This window comes from Leguminivora glycinivorella, chromosome 3 (assembly GCF_023078275.1).
Source record: "Leguminivora glycinivorella isolate SPB_JAAS2020 chromosome 3, LegGlyc_1.1, whole genome shotgun sequence".
In the NCBI taxonomy this organism is placed as follows: Eukaryota; Metazoa; Arthropoda; class Insecta; order Lepidoptera; family Tortricidae; genus Leguminivora; species Leguminivora glycinivorella.
This window is the reverse complement of record NC_062973.1, coordinates 15,427,327-15,452,355: the sequence shown is the minus strand read 5'-3', so window position 1 is coordinate 15,452,355 and position 25,029 is coordinate 15,427,327. Positions and strand designations below refer to the sequence as shown.

General features: G+C 39.0%; 1 protein-coding gene across 1 annotated transcript in view; it reads right to left on the bottom strand.

Annotated features, from left to right (window-relative positions):
* The window catches only part of LOC125224657, a 58,570-nt gene that overhangs the window by 1,277 nt on the left and 32,264 nt on the right, over positions 1-25,029 (bottom strand). Inside the window, 5 exon segments of the mRNA XM_048128084.1 lie at positions 2,614-2,787; positions 2,790-3,059; positions 3,513-3,625; positions 3,832-3,935; positions 4,603-4,832. Coding sequence (XP_047984041.1) covers positions 2,614-2,787; positions 2,790-3,059; positions 3,513-3,625; positions 3,832-3,935; positions 4,603-4,830 — 889 coding nt within the window. The 5' untranslated portion in view covers positions 4,831-4,832.

The window sequence follows — 25,029 nt, the reverse complement described above, 5'->3', positions numbered from 1 at the left end:
AATGTTTAAATTCATTGTAACATTTTTTTGTAGGAGGTAATAGCGAATGTTATTCCGCTTTGTGTGGTATGGCCCAGCACAGCGGATATCATCTCGCTCGAATCTAGAGTAGAGCCCAACTGGGGAAGTACTCTCCGCCTTACAGAAGACCGTAGCCAAATAGCATGAGACCTACTCATAGTGTTGTGTTGTGTTCCTGACGGTGAGTAAGGCTGCCAGAGCTCAACGAGGGTGCGGTGTGCTGGTGACGAAAGGACCCACGGAACTAATTTGTTCCGCCTTTGTCCTTTGAGTCGTCGGCAACCCGAACCTCCTTAGGAATCAACTGGTACACTCCTTTTTGCTGTGTAGTTAAGACAGCAAAAGGGAGTGTACAAGATTCCAATGGGTTGGCAACGCGCAGGCGTCCATAGGTTACGGTGACTGCTTTCCATCAGGTGGACCGTATGCTTGTTTGCCACCGACATAGTATTAAAAAAAACATTAAAGTACCTATACTTGTATCGAAAACGAGCACACAGCTCAGCGTGGATATCAGACAGCTTAGCTGATGTGACAATCGTGTACGTAGCGTATCTAAGTTACACACCCAGTTGCGTTTCGTTCGCTACGGAGCGCGAACGATTGTCTTTTCGGCTAGCTCGGCCATGCCAGTTAAATAATATTGTAATTTGTCACTTTATTTTTGAAACTATGATTCAGCTCGATTAAGTTCCGTTAAAGTAGATGTTAACTAAAGAAACGTACTTACCTATTTGCTGTGCTTCATGCAGACAGGGAATTATTACCGATATTTGCAACTTACCACGTTCTGAGGACATCATCGCTACTTACCATAAATCTCAGCGTACCTGTCATTTGTCTGGCCTTATTTAGTAGGTACTGTATGTGAGTGTGCACGGGAAAACGTCCCACTTTGTTGATTGTTATATTTAAAGCCGCTTTGTCAGTTTATTCATATAAATATATGTACAAGTAAATCTCGCCTTGGTAACCGACAAATTGGGACGTTTACTAAACAGACTTACATATGCTTGTAAGCTTAAGAATAATAAAAAACTAACTGCGGACCGTATAAGTACCCACTTTGTTAATGTTTTTTATTATTACTCATTAACTGTTTACCTTTTCTCTGATACATACCTACACTGTTAAAATCTTTCGGGATTTTCAGGCCCTCCATACACGTATAAGAAAAAAATGTATCACATCAAATACTGTATTTTATGAGAGAAATAGTGACACCTGCAGCAGCAGTCCTTGTAATTTGAAAAGTTTTATGCGTAAAAAAGTTAACAAACTGATTGGCGTGTCTACTAACTTCGCTTTTGTCCCCCTGGTGGTCCCAGACGTCGTCGCTAAGGGCCGTAGATTGCTCTGAGGCTTCCAAACTTTGTTCAAGCCTACATCAAATTAACTGACCGTAACCTCCTTCAAATACTATACGTATTTCCTTTAGAAAACAACGTCTTTCAACTTCCAACATTTTTTAAAGGAAAATAAAATAACTTATAACATCGATAAAAACTTTTATTGATAAGAAGCGACCGACAGTCAGCCGCTTTCTTCTATTAAGCGTACATTTCTCCCGAAAAACTCCATAATTTTGTCTGCTATATGATTACGTTGAATTGTTTAATGTTACAATGGATTACAAGACACAGATTGTCGAACGACACGGGGCGGGGCGCGGGGTGGGGCGCGCGGCGTGGAGACCCGCTGACGCGGCGGAAAACGCGCGCCCTCTCATCACAAATATATTTCTCTATCTAACAATAAGTCAATATTCTGCTTGCTAATATTAAAAATTTACAATGAAAATAGAATTCACTCTAAAAATAATTGCGCGCGAAGCGGGCGTCGGTCGCAGGGATGAAACGGTCCGATTTTATGCGAATGCATGTATGGATTATCTGAAGCACCGAGGGTTCTGACGGTAGTACCTAAATATGCATTCACACTTAGAAATTAGACAGCGGTGACGACCGGCGCTAGGCTCAGCGCACAGACTATCACATTGAAAGATTCATAAAGTACAAAAGGTACATCAAACGCGAGAAAGGGACGTGGACCCAGTCGCGGTGGACCGCAGACCATGAACCCTCTCGCACATCTCACTCTCCTTTTAAGAAATCAACCAGTAACGGCTAGGTAATAATTTACAAGAGTAATCCGCACTGGGTGCGCCTACACGAAAAGGTCTTTTAATGATGAGCACAGGGTTGCATCGCACCCTGCGCTCCTTCATCGTCCTCGGGCCTGGTGGGACACCAGCGCTCGTCACCTGGACGGCCCGACGATCGAGAGCCCCTGGCGGCTCCGGCACTTTGAGGCCGAGCGCCAGTACATTTCCCTGTCTCTTTTAAAGTGGTGGTCGAAGTGCCAGCAACTCCTGGGTCTCCTGCTCCACCCTTCCTGAGAAACACTTCGATTGCACTTCCAAGCGCGCTGGCATCTACAATAGAACCAGACGGCTGATCCCACACGACCGCCGCCACATCACCCGGGGCTTGTTTGGCGTCAGGTGCAAAAGTGACTTTAGATTTTTTCTGTGGTTCGTTCACTTTTTTTTTGTCGCCAAAGTTTGATGGCGTCGCGTAAACCAAGTAGTGCCTGATCCTGGGGGTTTGTCTCGTAAAGTAGAAGCATCGAAGCTGCTTGAACGCGTGTCGGCTAGTCGTCTTGTTCTTTCGGGCTTGCCGCAGAGGTCTATTTCAGTGGAAGAAGATGTGAGCGCATTGAGCATGTGATGGAGATCTGTGTCGGTACAAATGACGCCAGCGCCAGTTCGCGGCGGGATAGGGGCGGTGGAGGCATCTCGGAGGCACGGCGGCGAGCAGGAATTGGCGGTAGCGGCGACCCGACGAAGTCAGAGTGCCGTCGGCCACGGTTCGTGTACCGCACGGACCCGCTCATCGGCGAGCGTTCGTCCAGTGGCTGCACCTCGCAGACGCGTTCACTAGAGGTATTCCAAAGCCGCATGCGTACTTTTCGAGCTTGCACGATGTCATCCATGATGTCGAGTTGTAAATTATGCGTGCTGCCTAATGTTTCGGTTGCTGGTGGACCTAGAACAGGCCTAGTGATTAGCCTCCGAACAGTGGTTTGAAAATATAAAAATTCGAAAATATAGATTATTCTTGAACAATAATTAGAGAAAAAGTGTATGATGTGACCGAAAGACGGAGGGCAAAATTGGTGGTAGAAAAGTCAAATGAATATGCAAGTTCCATTTAGATAAAGAATTTCTGACGACCGGTCTGGCGCAGTTCGAATCCCGGTAAGGGCATTTATTTGTGTGATGAGCACAGATATTTGTTCCTGAGTCATGGATGTTTTCTACGTATATAAGTATTTATATAATAATATATATCGTTGTCTGAGTACCCACAACACAAGCCTTCTTGAGCTTACCGTGGGCCTCAAGTCAATCTGTGTAAGAATGTCCTATAATATAGCTTGGTTGACGAGCACTATAATAAGATTAGAGTGTCAAATTTCGCGATACTAACATTTCTTAATTGAGTCCCGGCGGCGGCCCAGCGCGGGGAAGGCGGCGATGGACTCGCGGCGGCCTCGCCCGAACAGCGCTTGTGGCACGCGGGATATTGTCACAACGGAATGTCTGAAATATAATCATTTTGTTAATCATTCTGACTTATTAACATGTGAGGCAACTGATCTCAATACACACAACAAGTTTAAATTAGAGTAACACATAAAATTGGGCAGAAAACTACTATAATAAATTTGCAGATTTCCCAACTACTTCATTGTATTGTCTATCCGCTGTGGATATAATTCTACTACTGTTGAACATTTGTTCCTCACCTTCGACCACCAGGTTGTGGCTGGACCTGGCTTAGCGTCGCTAGGAAAGCAGCTTCCCGCGCTTCTCGAGCGGCACCCTCGCCCCGCTCCGATAGACGGCGGACCTGCAGAATAATCATTAGTTATGACCCACTTGCACAAACCACTTAACTCAGGGTTAGTGGGCTGTCAACTGTCAAATTCCATATAAAATGTTGGGTTAACCCTCGTGTTAACTCTCCATTTTCGTTGGTGCAAGTGGCCCTAAGAATAGTATCTAGAATTTTCCACTGTCAATGTCAGTGGGATTCTTAATATGCTACTGTTTAGTCGTAAATTTTAGCCTCGCCTCCTAGTTGGAAAATGTAGGTCGCTTCACACAATTGAATACAGTCTCAAGCAGTGCATAATCTTTCAGAGGTGAATTAGATTCTTAGAGTTATAATGACTTAAATCGAGTAAAATAGTGGAACATTGTCAACATTGTGAATGTCTTCTCGCTTTGTGTGGTATGATACAGCAGAACGAATGTCGTTACAAATCTAGAGCAAAACCCAACTGGCGAACTACTACACCTTGCAGAAAACATTACTCATAGGTAATTTTGTCTTTCTGATGCAGTTGCACGGTGAGTTAGGTTGCCAGGTTGCAGGTGTTTTTAGGCTACCGTCAGGCAAACCGTATGCTTGTTTGCTGACGATGTAGTTTAAAAATACTAATAGCGAGCTTTCAATACTCACCACGGCGCAGGTTGTAGGGGTCGAGCGTTGATATAGTAGGTATGGAGCTGACCTGGCTAGCAGTAGGGCCGGTGGTGCAGGAGGGTGTAGGCAGGGAGTGTTTGCGAGTGTCGCGCCACGGTGACAGGTGGTAGGGATCAGGCGGCGACTCCTGGTCGATGGAGAGGCCTCGTGTGGCCACCGGGCTGCGGTAAGATGCCTCCTCCTCCGCGCCGCTCTCTTCCACCACTATCAGCGGTTCCCCGCCGCCGAGGATGGCCATTGAGCCGCGCCGCATCATGCCTGGACAAGGAAAAAACAATATATCAATTAAATTTTGTGTTTAAAATGTATTTCTGGTAACTTTAAGCTGAGTGCCGGGAAGGCTTGGTGGGAGTTATTTCCGAAGTCACCTATCTATGGGAAAACGTTAGTATCGGCTACGCTTGTAAGTGCTACGAAAGCTTTAACAGTGAATGTGGTACACTGTAGGTAGTGTAGGTATACCTATGAGTGAATTTAGCATAATAAATTTTTAAATATATATTCTATTAGGTATACGCGTACCAGTTAGCCTAGTGAAGCCTCAGTCATGCACGGTCGGAAAATTAAATAAGTGTGTAACCTACCAAGCAGGTACCTGCGCTCTAAAACCAGCACCAGCAGACTACTCGTGTGATTTATGTCTGTTGATAGCGAAGTTTGTTCGGAACTCGATTCAGCTATTCTAACCCGACGTTTCGTACCGACTACCGAGTTACGCAATCAGTTTGCAAAGCACAATTAAGCAAATCTGTGATTAACGGGAGAATAGGAGAATGTGTACTATTTACGTACATAATAATTAATATCTGGGCAACCGAGCTTCGCTCGGTTCTGTTTCGTATCCTTGACATGTGTCGCCATCTAGTTCAAAAATGAATAGTACCTACATCGAGCGAAAGAATTCTCAGCCTTAACAACACAACTACTCCACACGAGATGGCGCGCATTTCGCCACAAAAACTCAAATAGTGTATTTTTCTATTCGTTTTAGCCTTGACCTGTGTCGCCATCTAGTGTTTGCAATAAATAGTACTTACATCAACCGAAAGAATTCTGTCTTAACAGTACAACTACTGCACACGAGATGGCGCGCGAAGAAAAACGCATGAAAACTCGAAAATTCGCGTTTTCCGGGACCTAAGGATAAGTTAGACCGATTTTTCACCCCCAAAAACCCCCACATAACAAATTTCTGCGAAATCGTTAGAGCGGTTTCAGAGATCGTCAGTGTAAATAAATCTTATACTTTTAAACGAGTAATTCTTGTATATTTATTTATTTATTTATTTATTTATTTATATATATATTTATTTACACTAACGATCTCTGAAACCGCTCTAACGATTTCGCAGAAATTTGTTATGTGGGGGTTTTTGGGGGTTAAAAATCGGTCTAACTTATCCTTAGGTCCCGGAAAACGCGAATTTTCGAGTTTTCATGCGTTTTTCTTCGCGCGCCATCTCGTGTGCAGTAGTTGTACTGTTAAGACAGAATTCTTTCGGTTGATGTAAGTACTATTTATTGCAAACACTAGATGGCGACACAGGTCAAGGCTAAAACGAATAGAAAAATACACTATTTGAGTTTTTGTGGCGAAATGCGCGCCATCTCGTGTGGAGTAGTTGTGTTGTTAAGGCTGAGAATTCTTTCGCTCGATGTAGGTACTATTCATTTTTGAACTAGATGGCGACACATGTCAAGGATACGAAACAGAACCGAGCGAAGCTCGGTTGCCCAGATATTATATATAAATAAATAAATAAATAAATATACAAGAATTGCTCGTTTAAAAGTATAAGATATGGTTATATTTCAACTAATAGGTACCTACCTATGAATTGAAATAGATATCATACACGAAAGAAAAAACGACAAGGCCCACTGGTGGCCGAGCCGGGAATCGAACCCGGGTCTTCAGCTTACGCGGCTAACGTCTTCACCAATAGACCACCCGCCCAAAACGACGCCCAAGACGTTAGCCGCGTAAGCTGAAGACCCGGGTTCGATTTCCGGCTCGGCCACCAGTGGCCTTGTCGTTTTTTCTTTCGTGTATGATATCTATTTCAATTTATAATTTATATATAGTAGTGTGACTACTTGAAAAAAGAACAAATCAAAAAATATTCAATAAAATAATTTGATTTGTTCCCTAGTTGTATAGGTACGTACCTACTTTAAGTAAATAATGCACAAGACTCGTGTCAATTATACTTACAGGTAAAAATAAAAGCTAAATTACAAAAACAAAATTAAGTAAGAATAATTTTAAAATCTCAATTATAGTTTGAGGTTCCAAGAACTCAATAATGAAGGTTTCAACGGACAGGGACAAGAGGGTTGCAATTATTGTGATTTTTCATCTATTCGGGTGTTAATTAACCAGGCAGGCAAGTATTGTGGCGCGATAAATGATTAAGTACATTACATTGATACAAAATCTGTAAGTGCGAAAGGGACAGCCAGATTTTTTATCATTGACAATACTTGCCTGCCTGATTTCACGTGTGCTACTCTGCGGCGGCGCCACCATAATGAAATTCAACTAATTATATGTTAAAATGATGTTCGTAAGACGTACAGTATGTACGTATAATGTTATGACTGTACCTATAGCGGGAAACGAAATAATGGGCTTTTATTGTGGCGCCGCCAGGGAGCATACTCTGCAGCGGCGCCACTCAGTTCTCATAGATAGAAATGACATCATCTACTTTCTTCTCATGGAAATTGATGTACCAATGCTGTTTATTATGTACGTATTGAAAAAATCACTATAACTTAGTAAATGTATGTACTTTCAGTAATTCCGCATTCTGCCTGAACGGTATGAGCTAGTATGTAAGGAGGTGTACCTACGGGTAAGCGAGAGGGAGATATGTTCCTTCCCGCTCGCTCCCGCGCTTTGCGCGTTTCGTTCTAGGTTTCAATCATTATTATTAAATTTATGCCCCTGTTGTACACTTTGCTTTTCACTTCGATTGCGAGGAATTATTATTATATATTTTCCTCGGCAATTTACACCACGAAATTGTCGTAAAGCGAAAGAACATACTAGGTACATAAGATAACAAATTCCCGCCAACTTTTTTTCAACATGTGATCAGAGTTTCAGACGCTTGGTTTTTTGCCAAGTCAAACATTTTTTAAACGATAAGTAATCGAATCCTATTTTATAGCATACGGAATTCTAATAAATTATAGCAAAACTAAAATAACCTATCAAAGTTTTGTCACCTACACAATTTTATTGCTCAATAAAATTTTGCAATATGTTTTAACTGTTTGTCTCTTGAGACCTTGACTTGGCAAAAAACCAAGCGTCTGAAACTCTGATCACATGTTGAAAAAAAAGTTGGCGGGAATTGGTTATCTTATGTACCTATTATGTTCTTTCGCTTCACGACAATTTCGTGGTGTAAATTGCCGAGAAAAATATAATTAATTCCTCGCAATCGAAGTGAAAAGCAAAGTGTACAACAGGGGCATACATTTAATAATAATTATTAAAACCTAGAACGAAACGCGCCGAGCGCGGGAGCGAGCGGGAAGGAACATATCTCCCTCTCGCTTACCCGTAGGTACACCTCCTTACATACTAGCTCATACCGTTCAGGCGGAATGCGGAATTACTGAAAGTACATACATTTACTAAGTTATAGTGATTTTTTCAATACGTACATAATAAACAGCATTGGTACATCAATTCCCATGAGAAAAAGTAGATGATGTCATTTCTATCTATGAGAACTGAGTGGCGCCGCTGCAGAGTATGCTCCCTGGCGGCGCCACAATAAAAGCCCATTATTTCGTTTCCCGCTATAGGTACAGTCATAACATTATACGTACATACTGTACGTCTTACGAACATCATTTTAACATATAATTAGTTGAATTTCATTATGGTGGCGCCGCCGCAGAGTAGCACACTACTTTCCTCTTTTGTTACCCCATACAACATGTACGGAAAATGGTAACAAAATAAGAAAAAATCGTATGGGACAATTTTCTTAACTACTAGGATTGAAAAAGCTAGTAATTCTGAGTAGAAATAGCATATTTTTTTCAAAAATATCACACTTTTAAAAGTGGCAAAAAAAAGGAAATGCTCTATTACACTATGATGTTGAGTTCTACATGTATCCACTGAACACGCCTACCATATATAACCGGTGGACACTATTTAATAATGCAAACATTGTAAAACATGGAAAAAATGGACCAGTTACATTTGCCCCCCAGTTGAGATTTGCCCCGCTGTACCTTATTGAAAATGTTTGCAGACGAGATAATTTACAGGCATATAAATTACTTGCTATTGTTGGAGAATGGGCAGCTGTGTAAACATGGCAACATATCCAATCACCGATAGGTATATTACATTCGCAATAATACTGCGATAACGTATACTGCGACAGAATCGGAGTCTTCGTTGGAAAATTCCTAAACTTTATAAATGTTTTTTTTTTTTAATTAGAAAATAGCGCTAGGCCGGGAAAACGCTAGGTTGAAGAAGAAGAAGAAGAAAATAGTTGATCTTAATCGGTATGATATCCACTTAGGTTTAAGTTTGACATCTTCAATTATTTTATTTATTTGTAACGACCTCTGATATTTTTCTGATGGTTAGTTTGAACCTTGTAATGTACTAGTTATGAGTGCATAAAATGATATTTTGTATCTACCGCATAAGCGCCTTGGCACCCTAGCTGTATGTTTATGCATGAGTAAATAAATAATTGAGAAATAACGTGCAAGCAACCGTGCAAACCGCATCAATAAGATTATGCCTATGATCAGTCGTGTCGTGTTGCGTAGTTCAATTATTAAGATTTTTCCCCTCACTAGCTCGGAAACACGTATTTTGTCCTTTAATACCAGCGGGTAAAAACGCATTTTATCCACTAGTGGATAAAGCAAGTTGACCTTGAATATAGTTATTTTTTCTTCTTTAAAATTGATAAAAGTGAGTGAGTCTAGTGATGACGATGATTTACCACCTGTGGAACTACTGGAAGCAGTGAAAAACGCGTTTTTTGCGTTGTGCTTTCCTCGCAACAGTGAGGGGAAAAGTTTTGTGTTACACTCGGGTGCAAATGTATTTTACTTCTCGTGTGTTAAAAAAAAACTCGCAAGTTCAGGATTATATTCTCGAACCACTCGCTTCGCTCGTGGTTCAACTATATAACCCTTTCACTTGCTCGTTTTTCAATTCCACACTCGGCTTTAAAATACAATTTTGCACCCTTGTATAACAAATAACTATTATTAGACATACTGTATGTTTGCTTTGCATCGCGGTCTATTTTATCAGGGGCCAAGATCCAATGCTGGATTAAATAAGCTCGCGTAAGTCCCGTAGCAAATTCTACAAAGCCCTAAAATTTAAGGAATTACATATTCCCTTCTGGGTCAAACAATAAATTTTCAACAATAAAACGAACTTTTGCTAGAATAATGCTTATTGAAAAAAAAAACGTTTTGATTTTATTTTTTACGGTCACAAGGGGCGTGGCCCGCTAATTTTGCCCTACGATTAATTCGCCATTGCCAAGATCCAAGATCCTTTGGGTCGTCCCTCCACACCGTTAATTAATAAAGTAATGTATTTAATCCATAATCCAAATAATTTACGGAAAATTATGTTCAAATAAAATGCCGCCAGACCACAGATTAGATGTTAATTTACACTCAGTTCCACCAAGTTTACGAATATTTTAATACTTAAGTCACTAAGGCTTTGGCTAATGTTTTAAAGGAATTCACTCTTCCAACGAAAACATTAAGTGCCGCGCGGTCCGGACTTTCAAAGTTGCTAAACGGTTTTCCCTTGATTTTCCTTTATTATCTAAACAACGGTCTTTAGCTGTATTTTATTACGTTGTTTTTCACTTCTTCGCTTTTGTTGAATTAGTGAAGGCGGAACGAAAACCAATAGTATAAAACTTAATCAAAATTAAAAATCAAAATAATTTATTCAGCAAATAGGCCACAGGGGCACTTTTACACGTCACATGTATGTACATATTTAGAAAAGATTTAAATTTGAATTGAATTGATACTACTAATTCTAAGTTCTAACTAAAGTATAACTCTACTACAATTAATTAGAGATGTAGAAGGTCTCTAAATGTCGAATTACAACTAAGAAGTACACTAAATACAAAAAAAGTCTAAAATTACTTTAGAGGTGCAAATGACTCTAAATGTCACAACTAAAGATAAAATGTATACTATCTAATTCTCCTTAGAGATGTATAGGTTCTCCCAAAAAGTTAATGAGGAGACAAATTGACATTTTATCCCGCCAGGCGGCGCCTGTGCAAGTGTCTAGGCATGTCACTGTCATTCACATGTGAGAGAGAGAAGAAACATCAACATCTTCTCGCTCTCACGTATGAAATTCTTTATCTGTGCAATGCAAGTGCAACCTTTGAGTAGGCCTCCTCATTGCACACGATTTTTTAAATTCTGATAAAAGATAAAAATATAAGCGTAGGTAACAGGTCAGAAACAAGACGTCGAAAATAATTTTACCACATTATACAATCTGGAACTGTGAGTGAAAATATTGTAGGTACTTAAAATATTCCTCGATAATGTGATTCATAGAGCGCCTGGCGCTAGTTATTTAAATTCAGTACTAAGTAAATGATGAATAATAATTAAAAACAGTGCGCAAATACCTAACCAGGTGAAACTAAAAAGCTGTAGCGCTTAATGGAGCGAGCTTTTGTCGACTCCAGAGTATTGAAGACGTTTTAAATCTCGTCGTTAGTGAAAAACTTTTAGCTTTTTTTTAAGTTGCAGTAAATTGCTTTTGTAAATTACTTGTATCTACCACGATTCGAATTTAAGTTACTATTTAATATACTTTTGTTCCAGTTTTCTTTCTTTGAAGAATGATAATTGCATATTAGACAATTTTGAGGACTAATAAACCTACTGTAACTTATACGGGAACATACAGTTGAGGTGCGGATCCCCAAGAAATTAAAAGGTTCTTACCAGCGTGCGTAGCCGAATGGCACAAACGCTCACGAAACGCTCACGAAACGAAACGCTCGTAGATATCTATCTCTATCGCTCTTGCGTATTGGCGCGACAGAGCCAGACTACCTTTCGCGGCGTTTCGTTTTCGTTTCGCGTCGTAGAAATGCCATTCGGCTACGGGGCCAGGCAAGACAAAATTAAACTACATAAGGTACAGCGGGACAAATCTCGACTGGGGGGCAAATGTAACTGGTTCATTTTTTCGATGTTTTACAATGTTTGCATTATTAAATAGAGTGTCCACCGGTTATATATGTGGTAGGCGTGTTCAGTGGATACATGTAGAACTCAACATCATAGTGTAATAATGGAAAAAATGGATCAGTTACAATTGCCCCCAGTCGAGATTTGCCCCGATGTACCTTATACAAAATTAGATTACGTACCTAAAAGAAAATAAATCGAGTATTTTATAGAATGCTATTTTCAACAACAGTTTATTTATAAGTGGGTATCTCCCGAAACGTGGAGCCTTTCCTATCTTTATCGTTCATTTTACCTTTACATTTTACCTTTTTATAATCACCAAGAACTAGAAATAACAGTGATTTCTTACAATTGATATTGCGTCTGTGTCATGATTGGCATAGAATTTGTATACTGAGATTAGATTTCTATGTAGCAGTACGACGAAATATTGTGCAACAAGGGGGAGGAAGTTGAATATTACTAACGAGAGTAAGATAAATCGCGACGGCTTGCCAGGGCGATTTAAAGACTCGAGTTTGTAAAGTCATACTCCCCGAGTTACACACAATGTTTTTCATCACCTCGGAATGTAAAAAATATGTAAATAGAATTAAGTTGTCAATGTAAAAAAAGTTAAGTACGGCACAAGAAATTTCATTATTCCCTTGGGAGAACGATTTTTCTATAACGCACGCTCCGCCTGCGTGCAATAGCACATTTAAAGTGCGGGTGTGATGAAAAAATAATTACTGTTCAGCCCGCAATGTAAATCAACATACGAGCTTTTAGTAGTAATGGTAAACGCAGTCAGAGCTAGGAGCTTGATGACGGAAAGTTCCTACACGATGCTCATGTATGTGCGAGTACATTGTTGTTTTTTTCAAATTATTTTTTTAATGAGCACTATTAAGTGTAAATTAATAACACAAAAAAATACACGGAGTAGGTAGGCAAGTTCGGCTTTATTTATCTCTTATTGAATTTACTTTACACACTGTATTCACGAGTAAGGGCATTTTCAAAATTAACTCGCTGTCAGTTTTGTGACGACAATTAAGCATAAAATCTGTGTAAACATTTACTTTTTTCGCATTCTGAATGTAGATTATCGCATTTATGTAATTAACACAAAAGCAATATTTACATGTACTCGTATAGAAATTTCATGCTTAATTATCGTCATAAAATTGACAGTGAGTTAATTTTTGTTAACAACTTACGCTAATTGGGGTGTCCCAAATTCTGAAAATGCTCGTAAAATAAGTCTCCTCCAACTTTACCACCTAAACATTGTAACCTACGTAACACACGTTTGTGTTAATAGAAATCTTAATCCAGTGATTAAAGCGTGTCCAGGCTTATCCGGCAACAGGTAGGCCAAGGCCCAGCACTGACCCGCTTGCGGCGGCCTCGACCCGACAACTGTCAAAACTCATCTCGCGACGCGACGCGACAAAGCCAGCTTTTAAATCAACGCAAATGCAACTGGAGACATGTTTAGAAACAAACTAAGGGCTATATATACACGGTGCGAAAATTTACGAGTTTAATTGCATTAGGGTATTTGATTGGTATGCTAAATTGTATTGGTGATTTTGTAAGTACTTACTAGGCAAACTTTACATAGTGAGATTGCAGTATTTGTCTCATAATAAAAGTTGTTCATTATGACCTTAAAAGTCACTATGTAAGTTTGTAGGATCTCAACAGTAAAATCGCTGCTAGCGCGCCATGTATGGGCCCTAAGTAAGTAAGGGCTCCAGATATGATAGCAAATTATGCAATAAAAGCGTCTTAAAAAACTTATTATGAGGTACAAAGGCGTCTCCGTGACAATGCTCCTGTTCACGCCGTTTCATTTTACAAAGAACGAAACCTTATAATCAGGGCCCGTAACTTTCATGCCGATGACATCAATTTGACGTCACGCTGCATAATATATATATATATCATATAATTTATATATAGAATAAATAAATAAAATGAATAAATGAATAAGTAAATATTATAGGACATTCTTACACATATTGAGCTCAAGAAGGCTTGTGTTGTGGGTACTCAGATAACGATACATATACATAATATACAAATACTTATATACATAGAAAACATCCATGACTCAGGAACAAATATCTGTGCTCATCACACAAATAAATGCCCTTACCTGGATTCGAACCCGGGACCGCGGCTTGGCAGGCCGGGTCACTATCCGCTAGGCCAGACCGGTCGTCAAATAGTTTTATTGTAATAATTAATCAATTTAATCATGTACAAATGACTTCAAAAGTAAGCTATTCATACGTGGAATAATTAATACCTACTTGATACGACATTAGAGGTATATGTATGCAGCGTGACGTCAAATTGATGTGTTATCGTCATGAAACTTACGGGCCCTGCTTATAATATTTGAGACGTGTCTCCAAGTGACTATTATTTAGTTCTGAAAACTTAAGGTAGACTGAAAGAGAAAAATAAATGTTCGGATGTCGAAGTGACCCGTACGGTTTAGGTTTAGGCCCATTTTGAGGAAAAAACATTTATTATTTTACATACATATAATCACGCCAGGGTGGCTAGCCGAATGGCACTATCGCTCACGAAACGCTCACGAAACGAAGCGCTAGTAGATATCTATCTCTATCGCGCTTGCGTATTGGCGCGACAGAGCCAGCGGCGTATCGCTTTCGTTTGGCGTCGGAGAAATGCCATTCGGCTACGGGGCCTGTACCCCATAAAGGGGTAGGCAAAGCTTATGAACTACTAAGTTTCAGTGTCACTCTTGGCAAAAACCGGCCAAGAGCGTGTCGGGCCACGCTCAGTGTAGGGTTCCGTAGTTTTTCGTATTTTTCTCAAAAACTACTGAACCTATCAAGTTTAAAACAATTTTCCTAGAAAGTCCTTATAAAGTTCTACTTATGTGATTTTTTTCATATTTATGGTTCAAAAGTTAGAGGGGGGGGGGAACGCACTTTTTTAGGGTTCCGTACCTCAAAGTGGAAAAACGGAACCCTTATAGGATCACTCGCGTGTCTGTCTGTCCCTCTGTCACAGCCGATTTCTCCGAAACTACTAGACCGATTTACTTGAAATTTGGCACACGTATGTAAACCTGTGGCCCAAAGACGGACATGTAATATAATTAAATGAAATTAAACGGAATTTAATCATAGGGGGCACTTTTGGGGGGTAAAATTGAAAATTAAAAATCAAAGTTATTAGAACTATATTGTGCTACATATCAAATGAAAGAGCATTTTATAAGCATCTCAAATATATATTTTTTATAGTTTTTATTTTGGTAATTTAGAAGTAATTTAAGAAAATGAGCAAAAAATTACAATTCCCCCCCCCTTATCTCCGAAACTACTTAGCGTAAAATTTTCAAAAAAATACACGAGATAGCCCTCTACCTGTAGATTACAGGAAAATCTATTAGAAATCTACAGTCAAGCGTAAGTCGGACTTAAGAGAAAAAAACTAAAATTGAGATTTTCACTCACTGCCGCTGCAAGTACTTACTAAATGTTTTGAAATTTTGTGAGCGCCATGGACAGGTAGAAAGAAATTCATTTCTGTTTAGAAATGTTAAAATTTTTAATCATTTGCCAAAATGACTTAAGTTCCTACTAAAAAAGAGGCGCTTAAGACTGTTTAGAACTGCACTGACCATAATATTGCCCTAATAGGTCCAAAAAATGGTGTATATATACGAAAACAAAAAAATTGTGCCACCGACAACCAAAATCTGAAGTCTATTTGCTCTATCTCTTATAGTTTCCAAAATATACGCAAAATCTTTAAAGTACAAATCTAGTGTTCGTTGCCATCACATCACATGTCGTCAGGCGCTCATGACCTTTTTGTATGGAAATGTCGAAATCCGTGTTTGTTTGTTGTGTTTGTTGTGTTTTATTATAGTTTTGAAGAAGGTTTCTTGTTTTTAACCACCAACGCAAAAACGACGGAGTGTTATAATAATAATAGGTTTGACGCTTGACATGTCTGCCTGGCATCATAGCTGTGACATTAGTGTTAGGCTGATTTTTAGGGTTCCGTAATCAACTAGGAACCCTTATAGTTTCGCCATGTCTGTCTGTCTGTCTGTCCGTCCGTCCGTCCGTCCGTCCGTCCGTCCGTCCGTCCGTCCGTCCGCGGATAATCTCAGTAACCGTTAGCACTAGAAAGCTGAAATTTGGTACCAATATCTATATCAATCACGCCAACAAAGTGCAATAATAAAAAATGGAAAAAAATGTATTATTAGGGTACCCCCCCCCTACATGTAAAGTGGGGGCTGTTTTTTTTTTTCATTCCAACCCTACGTGTGATATATTGTTGGATAGGTATTGGGTTGGCACAAAAGTAATGAGACACTTGGTTTACGTTTTATATTTTTAGGGTTCCGTAGTCAACTAGGAACCCTTATAGTTTCGCCATGTCTGTCTGTCCGTCCGCGGATAATCTCAGTAACCGTTAGCACTAGAAAGCTGAAATTTGGTACCAATATGTATATGAATTACGCCGACAAAGTGCAAAAATAAAAAATGGAAAAAAATGTTTTATTAGGGTACCCCCCCTACATGTAAAGTGGGGGCTGAATTTTTTTTTCATTCCAACCCTAACGTGTGATATATTGTTGGATAGGTATTTAAAAATGAATAGGGGTTTGCTAAGATCGTTTTTTGATAATATTTATATTTTCGGAAATAATCGCTCCTAAAGGAAAAAAAAGTGCGTCCCCCCCCTCTAACTTTTGAACCATATGTTTAAAAAATATGAAAAAAATCACAAAAGTAGAACTTTATAAAGACTTTCTAGGAAAATTATTTTGAACTTGATAGGTTCAGTAGTTTTTGAGAAAAATACGGAAAACTACGGAACCCTACACTGAGCGTGGCCCGACACGCTCCTGGCCGGTTTTTTTTCCTTTAGGAGTGATTATTTCCGAAAATATTAATATTACCAAAAAACGATTTTAGTAAACCCTTATTCATTTTTAAATACCTATCCAACAATATATCACACGTTGGGGTTGGAATGAAAAAAAATGTCAGCCCCCCCTTTACATGCAGGGCGGGTACCCTAATAAAACATTTTTTTCCATTTTTTATTTTTGCAATTTGTTGGCGTGATTGATATACATATTGGTACCAAATTTCAGCTTTCTAGTGCTTACGGTTACTGAGATTATCCGCGGACGGACGGACGGACGGTCGGACGGACAGACACAGACAGACATGGCGAAACTATAAGGGTTCCTATTTGACTACGGAACCCTAAAAAAGGGGTTGAAAGTAATCTAAATTGTGACATTGCAGTGACAGGTGGCCAGCCTCTCGCCTACGTCACGTTCATTAGATGATAATAATCTTTTAAGGAGATTTAAAAAGTGCTTTTTATTACAGGAAAAAAAAAGTTTCGTCAACATATCGTCTTTTCTTTGTTATAGCGGAAACTTTCGGATTGCACCTCGTACACACTTCATTGTTGTTTTATTTTTATATCCGTATTTTATATACGTAAATTACCAGGGTCAAACTAAAGGCGACCTTTTGAACTGGTATTCATCGGCGTCGGTCGATTAGAGTTGTAATCACGCCGACCTATTTATCAAAAATACGCCATTCAACACGAACCATCAACCATCAGGTCGCTGCTGTGTTACTTTTGTTGTAAATGTAAATCACTTCATTTTAATGTGGATCTAAGATACGAGCCTTGTCTGTTATTTACTTAACAATAAAATGCAATTAAGAAATCGGGGTCGGAATTATTTGACGAGTAACGTAAAATACTGAATTTACAGAAGGTTTGCATTTCGACCAAAGATGTATTGACAAAGCCAAAAAATAAAAAGCCATACAGAACGAAAGATACAGAAGATTGAGCGGGGATAACATATGAGATGATAACATTGGTTTCAAAACGCATCTTCCGCAACATGCTTTTGACCGAAACGCAGATTAAAGGTGGTGAAAAAACCTAATAGTCAACAAAAATCATTGGCGGCATTTGCGACTGCACCATCAGATATATCGGAGCTGATCAAGCTCTCACAAATATCAAAACACGTTTAGAGCGTTTTGCACTTCTTTTTTTATGAAATAGGCAGCAAACGAGCAGACGAGCCGCCTGATGGGAAGCAGTCATCGCCGCCCATGGAAATAAGCAACATCAGGGGAGTCACTTATGCGTTGCCGACCTTTGAGAACCCTAAATACCCGCTTCTTGAAGAACCCCATGTCATAGCGCAAGGGTAACACCTCAGAAGGTAGCTCATTCCACAACTTGCATGCTCTGGGCAAAAATGAGCGAGAGGCCCGTTTATTCTTGGTTTGCCACGTGTCCAGAAAGTGAGGATGAACTTTGTTTCTTTGGCGGGAGGTGCGGTGATAAAAGCGCGACGGTGGCACCAGGTCAAAAAGTTCTTCAGAATACTCCCTGTTGTACAGACGGTAGAAAAAGCACAGAGAGTCAACATTTCTCCGAAGGTTCCGAAGGAAGGAAGAGGATCTAATCCGACTGTGAGTTCGAGATAGAGTCAAGTGGAAGAAGTTGATATTTCGGTGTCCCAGTCCAGAGTTGAGAACAGTACTCCATATGTGGTCGAATCTGTGCTTCCCTCTATACCTGCAATTTGTGTTACAGGGCTCTTAAGGTCCAGTATAATGAAGCGTTTCGCGTGTTGATGGGACTGCCTCGTTTCTGTAGCGGATGCGGAATGTTCGCAACGGCGCGTTTAGACTGTTTCTATACTACCATGCGTGTGCGCGCAGCATCTCTGGTGCGCAGGGTGCGCGCCAGCCCCAACAGCATCCTACAAATGATAGCGGACAGGGTTGACTGTCCCTATTTAGCGCACTGCGAGGGATTGCATTCCGCAATGAGTGTTGTGTTGTTTTATATTTAAGATTGTATGCACTAAACCCTTAGTTTGTAAGTCCTACTAATAACATGTGTCTATGGTTACCTACACGAGAAATAAAAATATTCATTCATTCATTCATCACATTGACAATAGAGGCGTGTTCCGATATGTTTGATGGTGAATGTAGTCGTTGTAAAACACTACCTCAATTTGTAAAACGCTATGCTCTACTCCATCATTCACCCTTGTTAATCAGGCGTCCGGCCAGTGGTGTTTATTGAAAAACAAGTGGCGATCAACGACTTTTTCTTCATGGGAAACTCTCTCAATGTTTTTGGTAAAATTAACAGATTGAATGATTGTGTAACGATAACCATAATGCATCTCTTTTAATCTCGGGATAGATATCTAGTTACTCATAGAACAACATTAGGCTTTATTTCTCAGTGGCATGCTGCACTCTTAAGAATACAAGTCACGGACACAAGAATACATGTTTTCTTTCCAGCCAGTATCTTGTCGAATCAATAAATATATGTGAAATGAAAAAAAAAAAACTGACAAAGATAGAAAAACGAGCAGCCATTGGGCTGCTGTTGGTACAAATGCTTATTTGGACATTGGTCCAGTTAAGCATTAAACAAACAACTTTAAATAAATTAGAAGTTCACATGAAAAGATTACCAAACGACAAATTATTTTTATTTCATAGCGTTAAAGTAAATAACAGTAGGCAAATGGATATATCAGATTAGATATAGCCAATTAAGAGAACGAGAAACAAGATAGCAAAATGCAGAGCTTGTAAAAACATTGTTCCTCTGCTTAAAGAGAAAATCTCGCGAGAGTTAAAATAAGCCTACCTATTTACCCAGAAGCCAAAAATTCGTGGACTCGAATAACTGACTTCTTGTTATTTCCTCCATATTCGGAAATAGAACGTCGGGTAAAATGAAATCGGAAAGCTAAAGCTAGTTGTAAAAGCCTGAAGGAGAATACTTTTCGTCTTGCTGAGTGATTACCTCCCGTAGGTTCTGTTTCTGTTTATATAGGTACTTGCTTCGATAATTCGCAATTAAATTACATTCCTGACTATTTTATCCTAGTCATTTATATTTATATAGGCGTTTGGTGCTCTCATGACAATATAAACAATATCGCCCAACTAAGCACTGTCTCTATTAGGCTGACACGTTCGACTCTACCATTATATTCTTATGGAAGCTCAATTATAGTGAATTAAAAGGATTAAACAATCATTTTAGTATTTTATAGGAAGGTTCAAGTTTTCAATTATATTAAGATGCTGAATTAAATAGTTGAAACTCGTGATTCTGCGGTAAATAACTACTTATTTGAGAATGATACTGCTGGTAGTTTTGCTACATATTTGAACACTAAATGTGTTTGTTTGGGCATACTTAAATGGGCAATATATAAGTACTATACTATTTTTTGTATTTTTTCAATATACTACTTTTGTACCTAGTTAGAAAATGTTAATGTCAAAAATCAATGCACTTAGTTTGGTACCATAATATATTTTTTAAGTTACAACTAGCTAGTGGAAAAATTGATTTCATCGATAGTTTTTAAATAATGTCTATTCAACTGATTATTACGCGAACCGTTGCACGGATCATCATTTCCCACGTCACGTATAGTTTGGTGACGTGAAAGGTTTTATATGCTCCATCTAATGTATAAAATATCTGGGGTCTCACCGTACTTCATATGAGGATAATATTGCCTGAGCCGACGTTATGGCCCGTGAAAGCGTATTGAACATCCATTGGCTACAACGTATTGCACATAAAGCCCTAACACGAAAGCTTACTTAAATCCAAACGTTAAGTTTAAGGAGCCGTTAACGGTTAGAGTTTCTTAACGACTTCTTATACGATATGGTTTCTTTGCGTTTATGGATTAGTTGTAGGCTTGTTATATTTATTTTTAAACTAAAGAAAAAATGAAAATAAAAAATCACACCTACACAGCAAAACTCGAATTGGCGATCTTCTGGAATACGAGGCCGAACTCTGATCCACAATTTATACTTTAGATTAACTATATGTAGAATCACTCGTAGACGTTTCTGCTTGTTACGATATTAAACATATAAAATTATTTACTCAAGTAAAGATACAGTTCAAGAAAGTTTCCTGCAATTCACATAAATTATTTTACTGTATTCACGGAATGAAGCACCGGATAATTATTATAAAACATGATTAGTATCGCCCTTATTTCGCCGAGCCGGGAACCGAACCCGGGTCTTGAGTTTATATGGCACAGTCGGTAGGATAACATGAATAATTTTACATCCAAAATATTTTCCCAGGCTAGGCCTGAATCTTTAAGTATAATCTTTTACGGTAGGAAAAATACTAACAGCGTATTGAACAATATTAGGTAAACAAAGCTTAAATATAATTTATTATAATGTTTTGTTTTGACATGTCACTTACGTTTTCTTTTCACCGTAGCTATCCATTTAGTTCTTTGATGCAATTTCCAGTGTGCTCTAAGAAACGCATAGAACGTGCAACGACTATTTATGCCATTATTTGTACAATTAACAACGAAACAACATTGATGCCCCATATCAAACATTACACATTGTATTATATTTTATGAGTTTTGATAGATGACAACCACAATCAGTGTCGATTTTGACCACCGCAAGCACTGCGATCGCTTTGCTTACCCCCTCCATGCACTTCGCACGAAGCCAATACACAATTATATATTTTCTTATAGGCATTTTTAAACATGTGGCTTACTTTAAATATTGGCAACGACATGATATGCTACGCGCATATTTTTCTTTAAAAAACATTATAAACATGACGACCGGTCTCGCTCAGTCAGTAGTGATCCTGCCTGCTAAGCCGCGGTCCTGGGTTCGAATCCCGGTAAGGGCAGTTATTTGTGTGATGAACACAGATATTTGTTCCTGAGTCATGGATGTATTCTATGTATATAAGTATGTATTTATCTATTTAAGTATGTATATCGCCGCTTAGCACCCATAGTACAAGCTTTGCTTAGTTTGGGGCTAAGTTGATCTGTGTAAAGTGTCCCCAATATTTATTTATTTATGTCAAAATTGTCAAAGATCCTATAAATTAAACTTGAGAACATTTAGAACAACATTGAGAACAACAGTCGCATCTCCGCCTACCGCCACATCACTAGCTGTGACCTACATGGATACAGTTTCAGAGTTACTCAAGGCAAGGGACACAGGAGTGACAGAGGGGCAAACTTCAACTGTCTCACCTGTTAGCCCTCATTTATTTCTTCCATACGTATTATTGATCTTGCTCTACGCAGCCTTTTGTATAAATGTGATTAATATAGTTACAACATTAAAATTGCAAACGGTACTTATATAATACTAGCTTTTGCCCGCGGATTCGCTCGCATTAATTTAGAAAATTGCTGAATGCTCCATACAAACGTCCACCCCCCATTTTAGGGAAGTGTGGGGTTAGAAAGAGACAAAAAGCAGCTTATGTTACTCTCCATCCCTTCAACTATCTCCACTTAAAAAATAACATCAATACGTCGCTCCGTTTTGCCGTGAAAGACGGACAATCAAACATACACACACACTTACCCATTTAGATAGAAAACTCAGTCTTCTCTGAAACCACGGCGGCAATTCTGTCCTTGAAACGTCAAATATTAGTTTAAAAACGTACAGCCTTTTAAGTCCCTTTTGCAATTTTAATAATGTATAAAACTCGTAAAAGATTAAATCAGTAATTACTTTAGGGTAAGGCCGTTTTCACATTATCCGATCCGATATCGGATGTCGGAAGGATTTCAATGGAAAAAATCCAAGATGGCGCCTGTAATGTACGGGACATCGGTCCGACATCCGATATCGGATCGGATAATGTGAAAACGCACTAACAATTATACAAAATCTGTGACGGGTATTTATTTGTTATCTCGTAAATTTACTTTTGTATTTACAAATTAGTCTAATTAGTCTCTGTCGTTAGAAAGCGGAGTCACATTTCATGATTTCAGCTATTTCAAATACGCTCCAATATTACTTATATTTATCATTAAGCAGAATTTATTCCTCCCTGCACATACACTCCCATCCTAAAAACCGTACACACACATGTGTGTAGCTACGTTATAACTGCAGTTGCGCTTTTCAGAAAGTAAATCATAAATAAAGTGGGAGATTTAAGTTTTCGGACACCGTAGTTTTTCTAAATTAAAATCATCATACTGTCTTGGCCGATTTCGACCACGGCGACTGTTTAAGACTGGTTATTAACGCTACGTTCATGAGCTCTCCCGTGACTGACGTACCCAATCTTAGCAGTAAACGTGCGACCACATTCACTAAATAAATAAAAAATAAATATTATAGGACATTCTTACACAGATTGACTGAGTCCCACGGTAAGCCCAAGAAGGCTTGTGTTGCAGGTACTCAGACAACGATATATATAATATACAAATACTTATATACATAGAAAACATCCATGACTCAGGAGGGCATTTCTCAGAGCGTTTCAACTTTTTTGATTTCGGTGGCAGCATGATTACCTGAACCCCGTAAGCGTAGCATGAGTTTTCTTTGTTTCTGGTAGAAATCCGCGACTTCTATTTAAATTGACAAAATTTCATGTGACTTTCACTGGAATCACTAAAAAATGCTGCCACCGAAATCAAAAAAAATTTAACGCTCTGAGAAATGCCCAGGAACAAATATTTGTGCTCATCACACAAATAAATGCCCTTACCGGAATTCGAACCCGGGACCGCGGCGTAGCAGGCAGGGTCACTACGCGCTAGGCCAGACCGGTCGTCACTTAATCACTGCAGGTCAGCATATTAAAATACCAAATCACACAACACATAATCTGTTGAAATCAGATGAAAAAGGCTGATTGCCACTTATTCTATATAAAAAGAAGACTTGAAACTTTACCTACCACTTGAAACAATTGAATCTTTTGATATGTGACTACTTCGCAGTATATAAAAAAAGCTTTTCCAATTTCATGTGTAGCATATACCCATGCAAATCGATTTGCTCCAATAAAAGCTTTCGCTGAGAAGCTTGAGCTTTATTGCGGACTCGCATCTCTGTTTATCCAAGCTGCAGGTTCCTACTGCTAATACCATGAGGCCGAGTCGAACGTTTAGGGCCTATTAAAACTACGAGTTTCAATACATTGCGGTATTTGATTGGCGTGCTGAAATGTAGCATGTAGCTATCTAACCTCAACAGTCCGCAATGTAACTAAACTCGTTGCAAGTTCGCGCGCCTTATAGTGATTGCTAAAGGTAATATCCCTCAAATTAATAATTTATTGATGTAATAAGCGAAATTTAGATGTATTTTAACCATGTATTCATTTATACTTAAGTGTAAGTATTGCGCCCAACAGCTCAATATATTTATACTTCACCTGTGTAGGTAACTATTATGTGCAATAATGATTGAGCACCTATTTAGTGTTGAGCAATCGGCTCGCCTCACTTGCCTATGACTGGAGCAAATGGAATGACTCCGTTGGGTACACAAGCTAGGCACACAAGGTATGCTGTAACGAACATGTTGTAACATTTGTCGAATGAAACCACACAGTTTTGCAGCAAATATAAATGTGGGAGACGAGACGATTGTGATTCTATTTGCTTTGTCGAATAGCCTAGTGCATGAATATCAATATCCTCTAAATCAAATGACAGATACCTAATATGTACAAGTAAGTAATGCATTTTGTCATATTGTTAGAGTATACTCATGACTTAAACGGCCAATACAGTATATCTATTTATCTATTAACTAAGTTATAATTTTACGATATTTACGATTATTACATAATGTTAATTAATAAGCCAAAAAAAATAGTAATACTTGTAATAAATTCCAATAAATCCGAATCTTGAGCACAAAGGTAAACAACACAGCTGAAGGAGCACGAGAAAAATGGGAGTGTAATCCGCAAAGATTAATCCGCCCAGGAATACTTTGAGCCCAAGTATTTGAGCAACAATTAATCTCAGCAGAAAGTGTATGAAAAATGAATAAAAACCATGGCGGCAAAGGCAATAAAACACGGGGAGGGAAAAAAGGGGCTTTTTATTAATGAGTAGAAAAATGGTGTCAGAGGACGTAAAATATCAATTTACTGGGGTGAGCTTTCGGCGCTCTTAATTGTGGTATTAGCAGCCGTTGCGGGCCGGGCTCGTGCCGGCGACGCAAAATAGCCACTTACCGGCCGTGTCAATGCCTTTGTACGCGTAAAAGCCACTCAGCACGTTACTGAAAAACGTGCGACGGATGGTTGTAATTTTGGAAAAAAG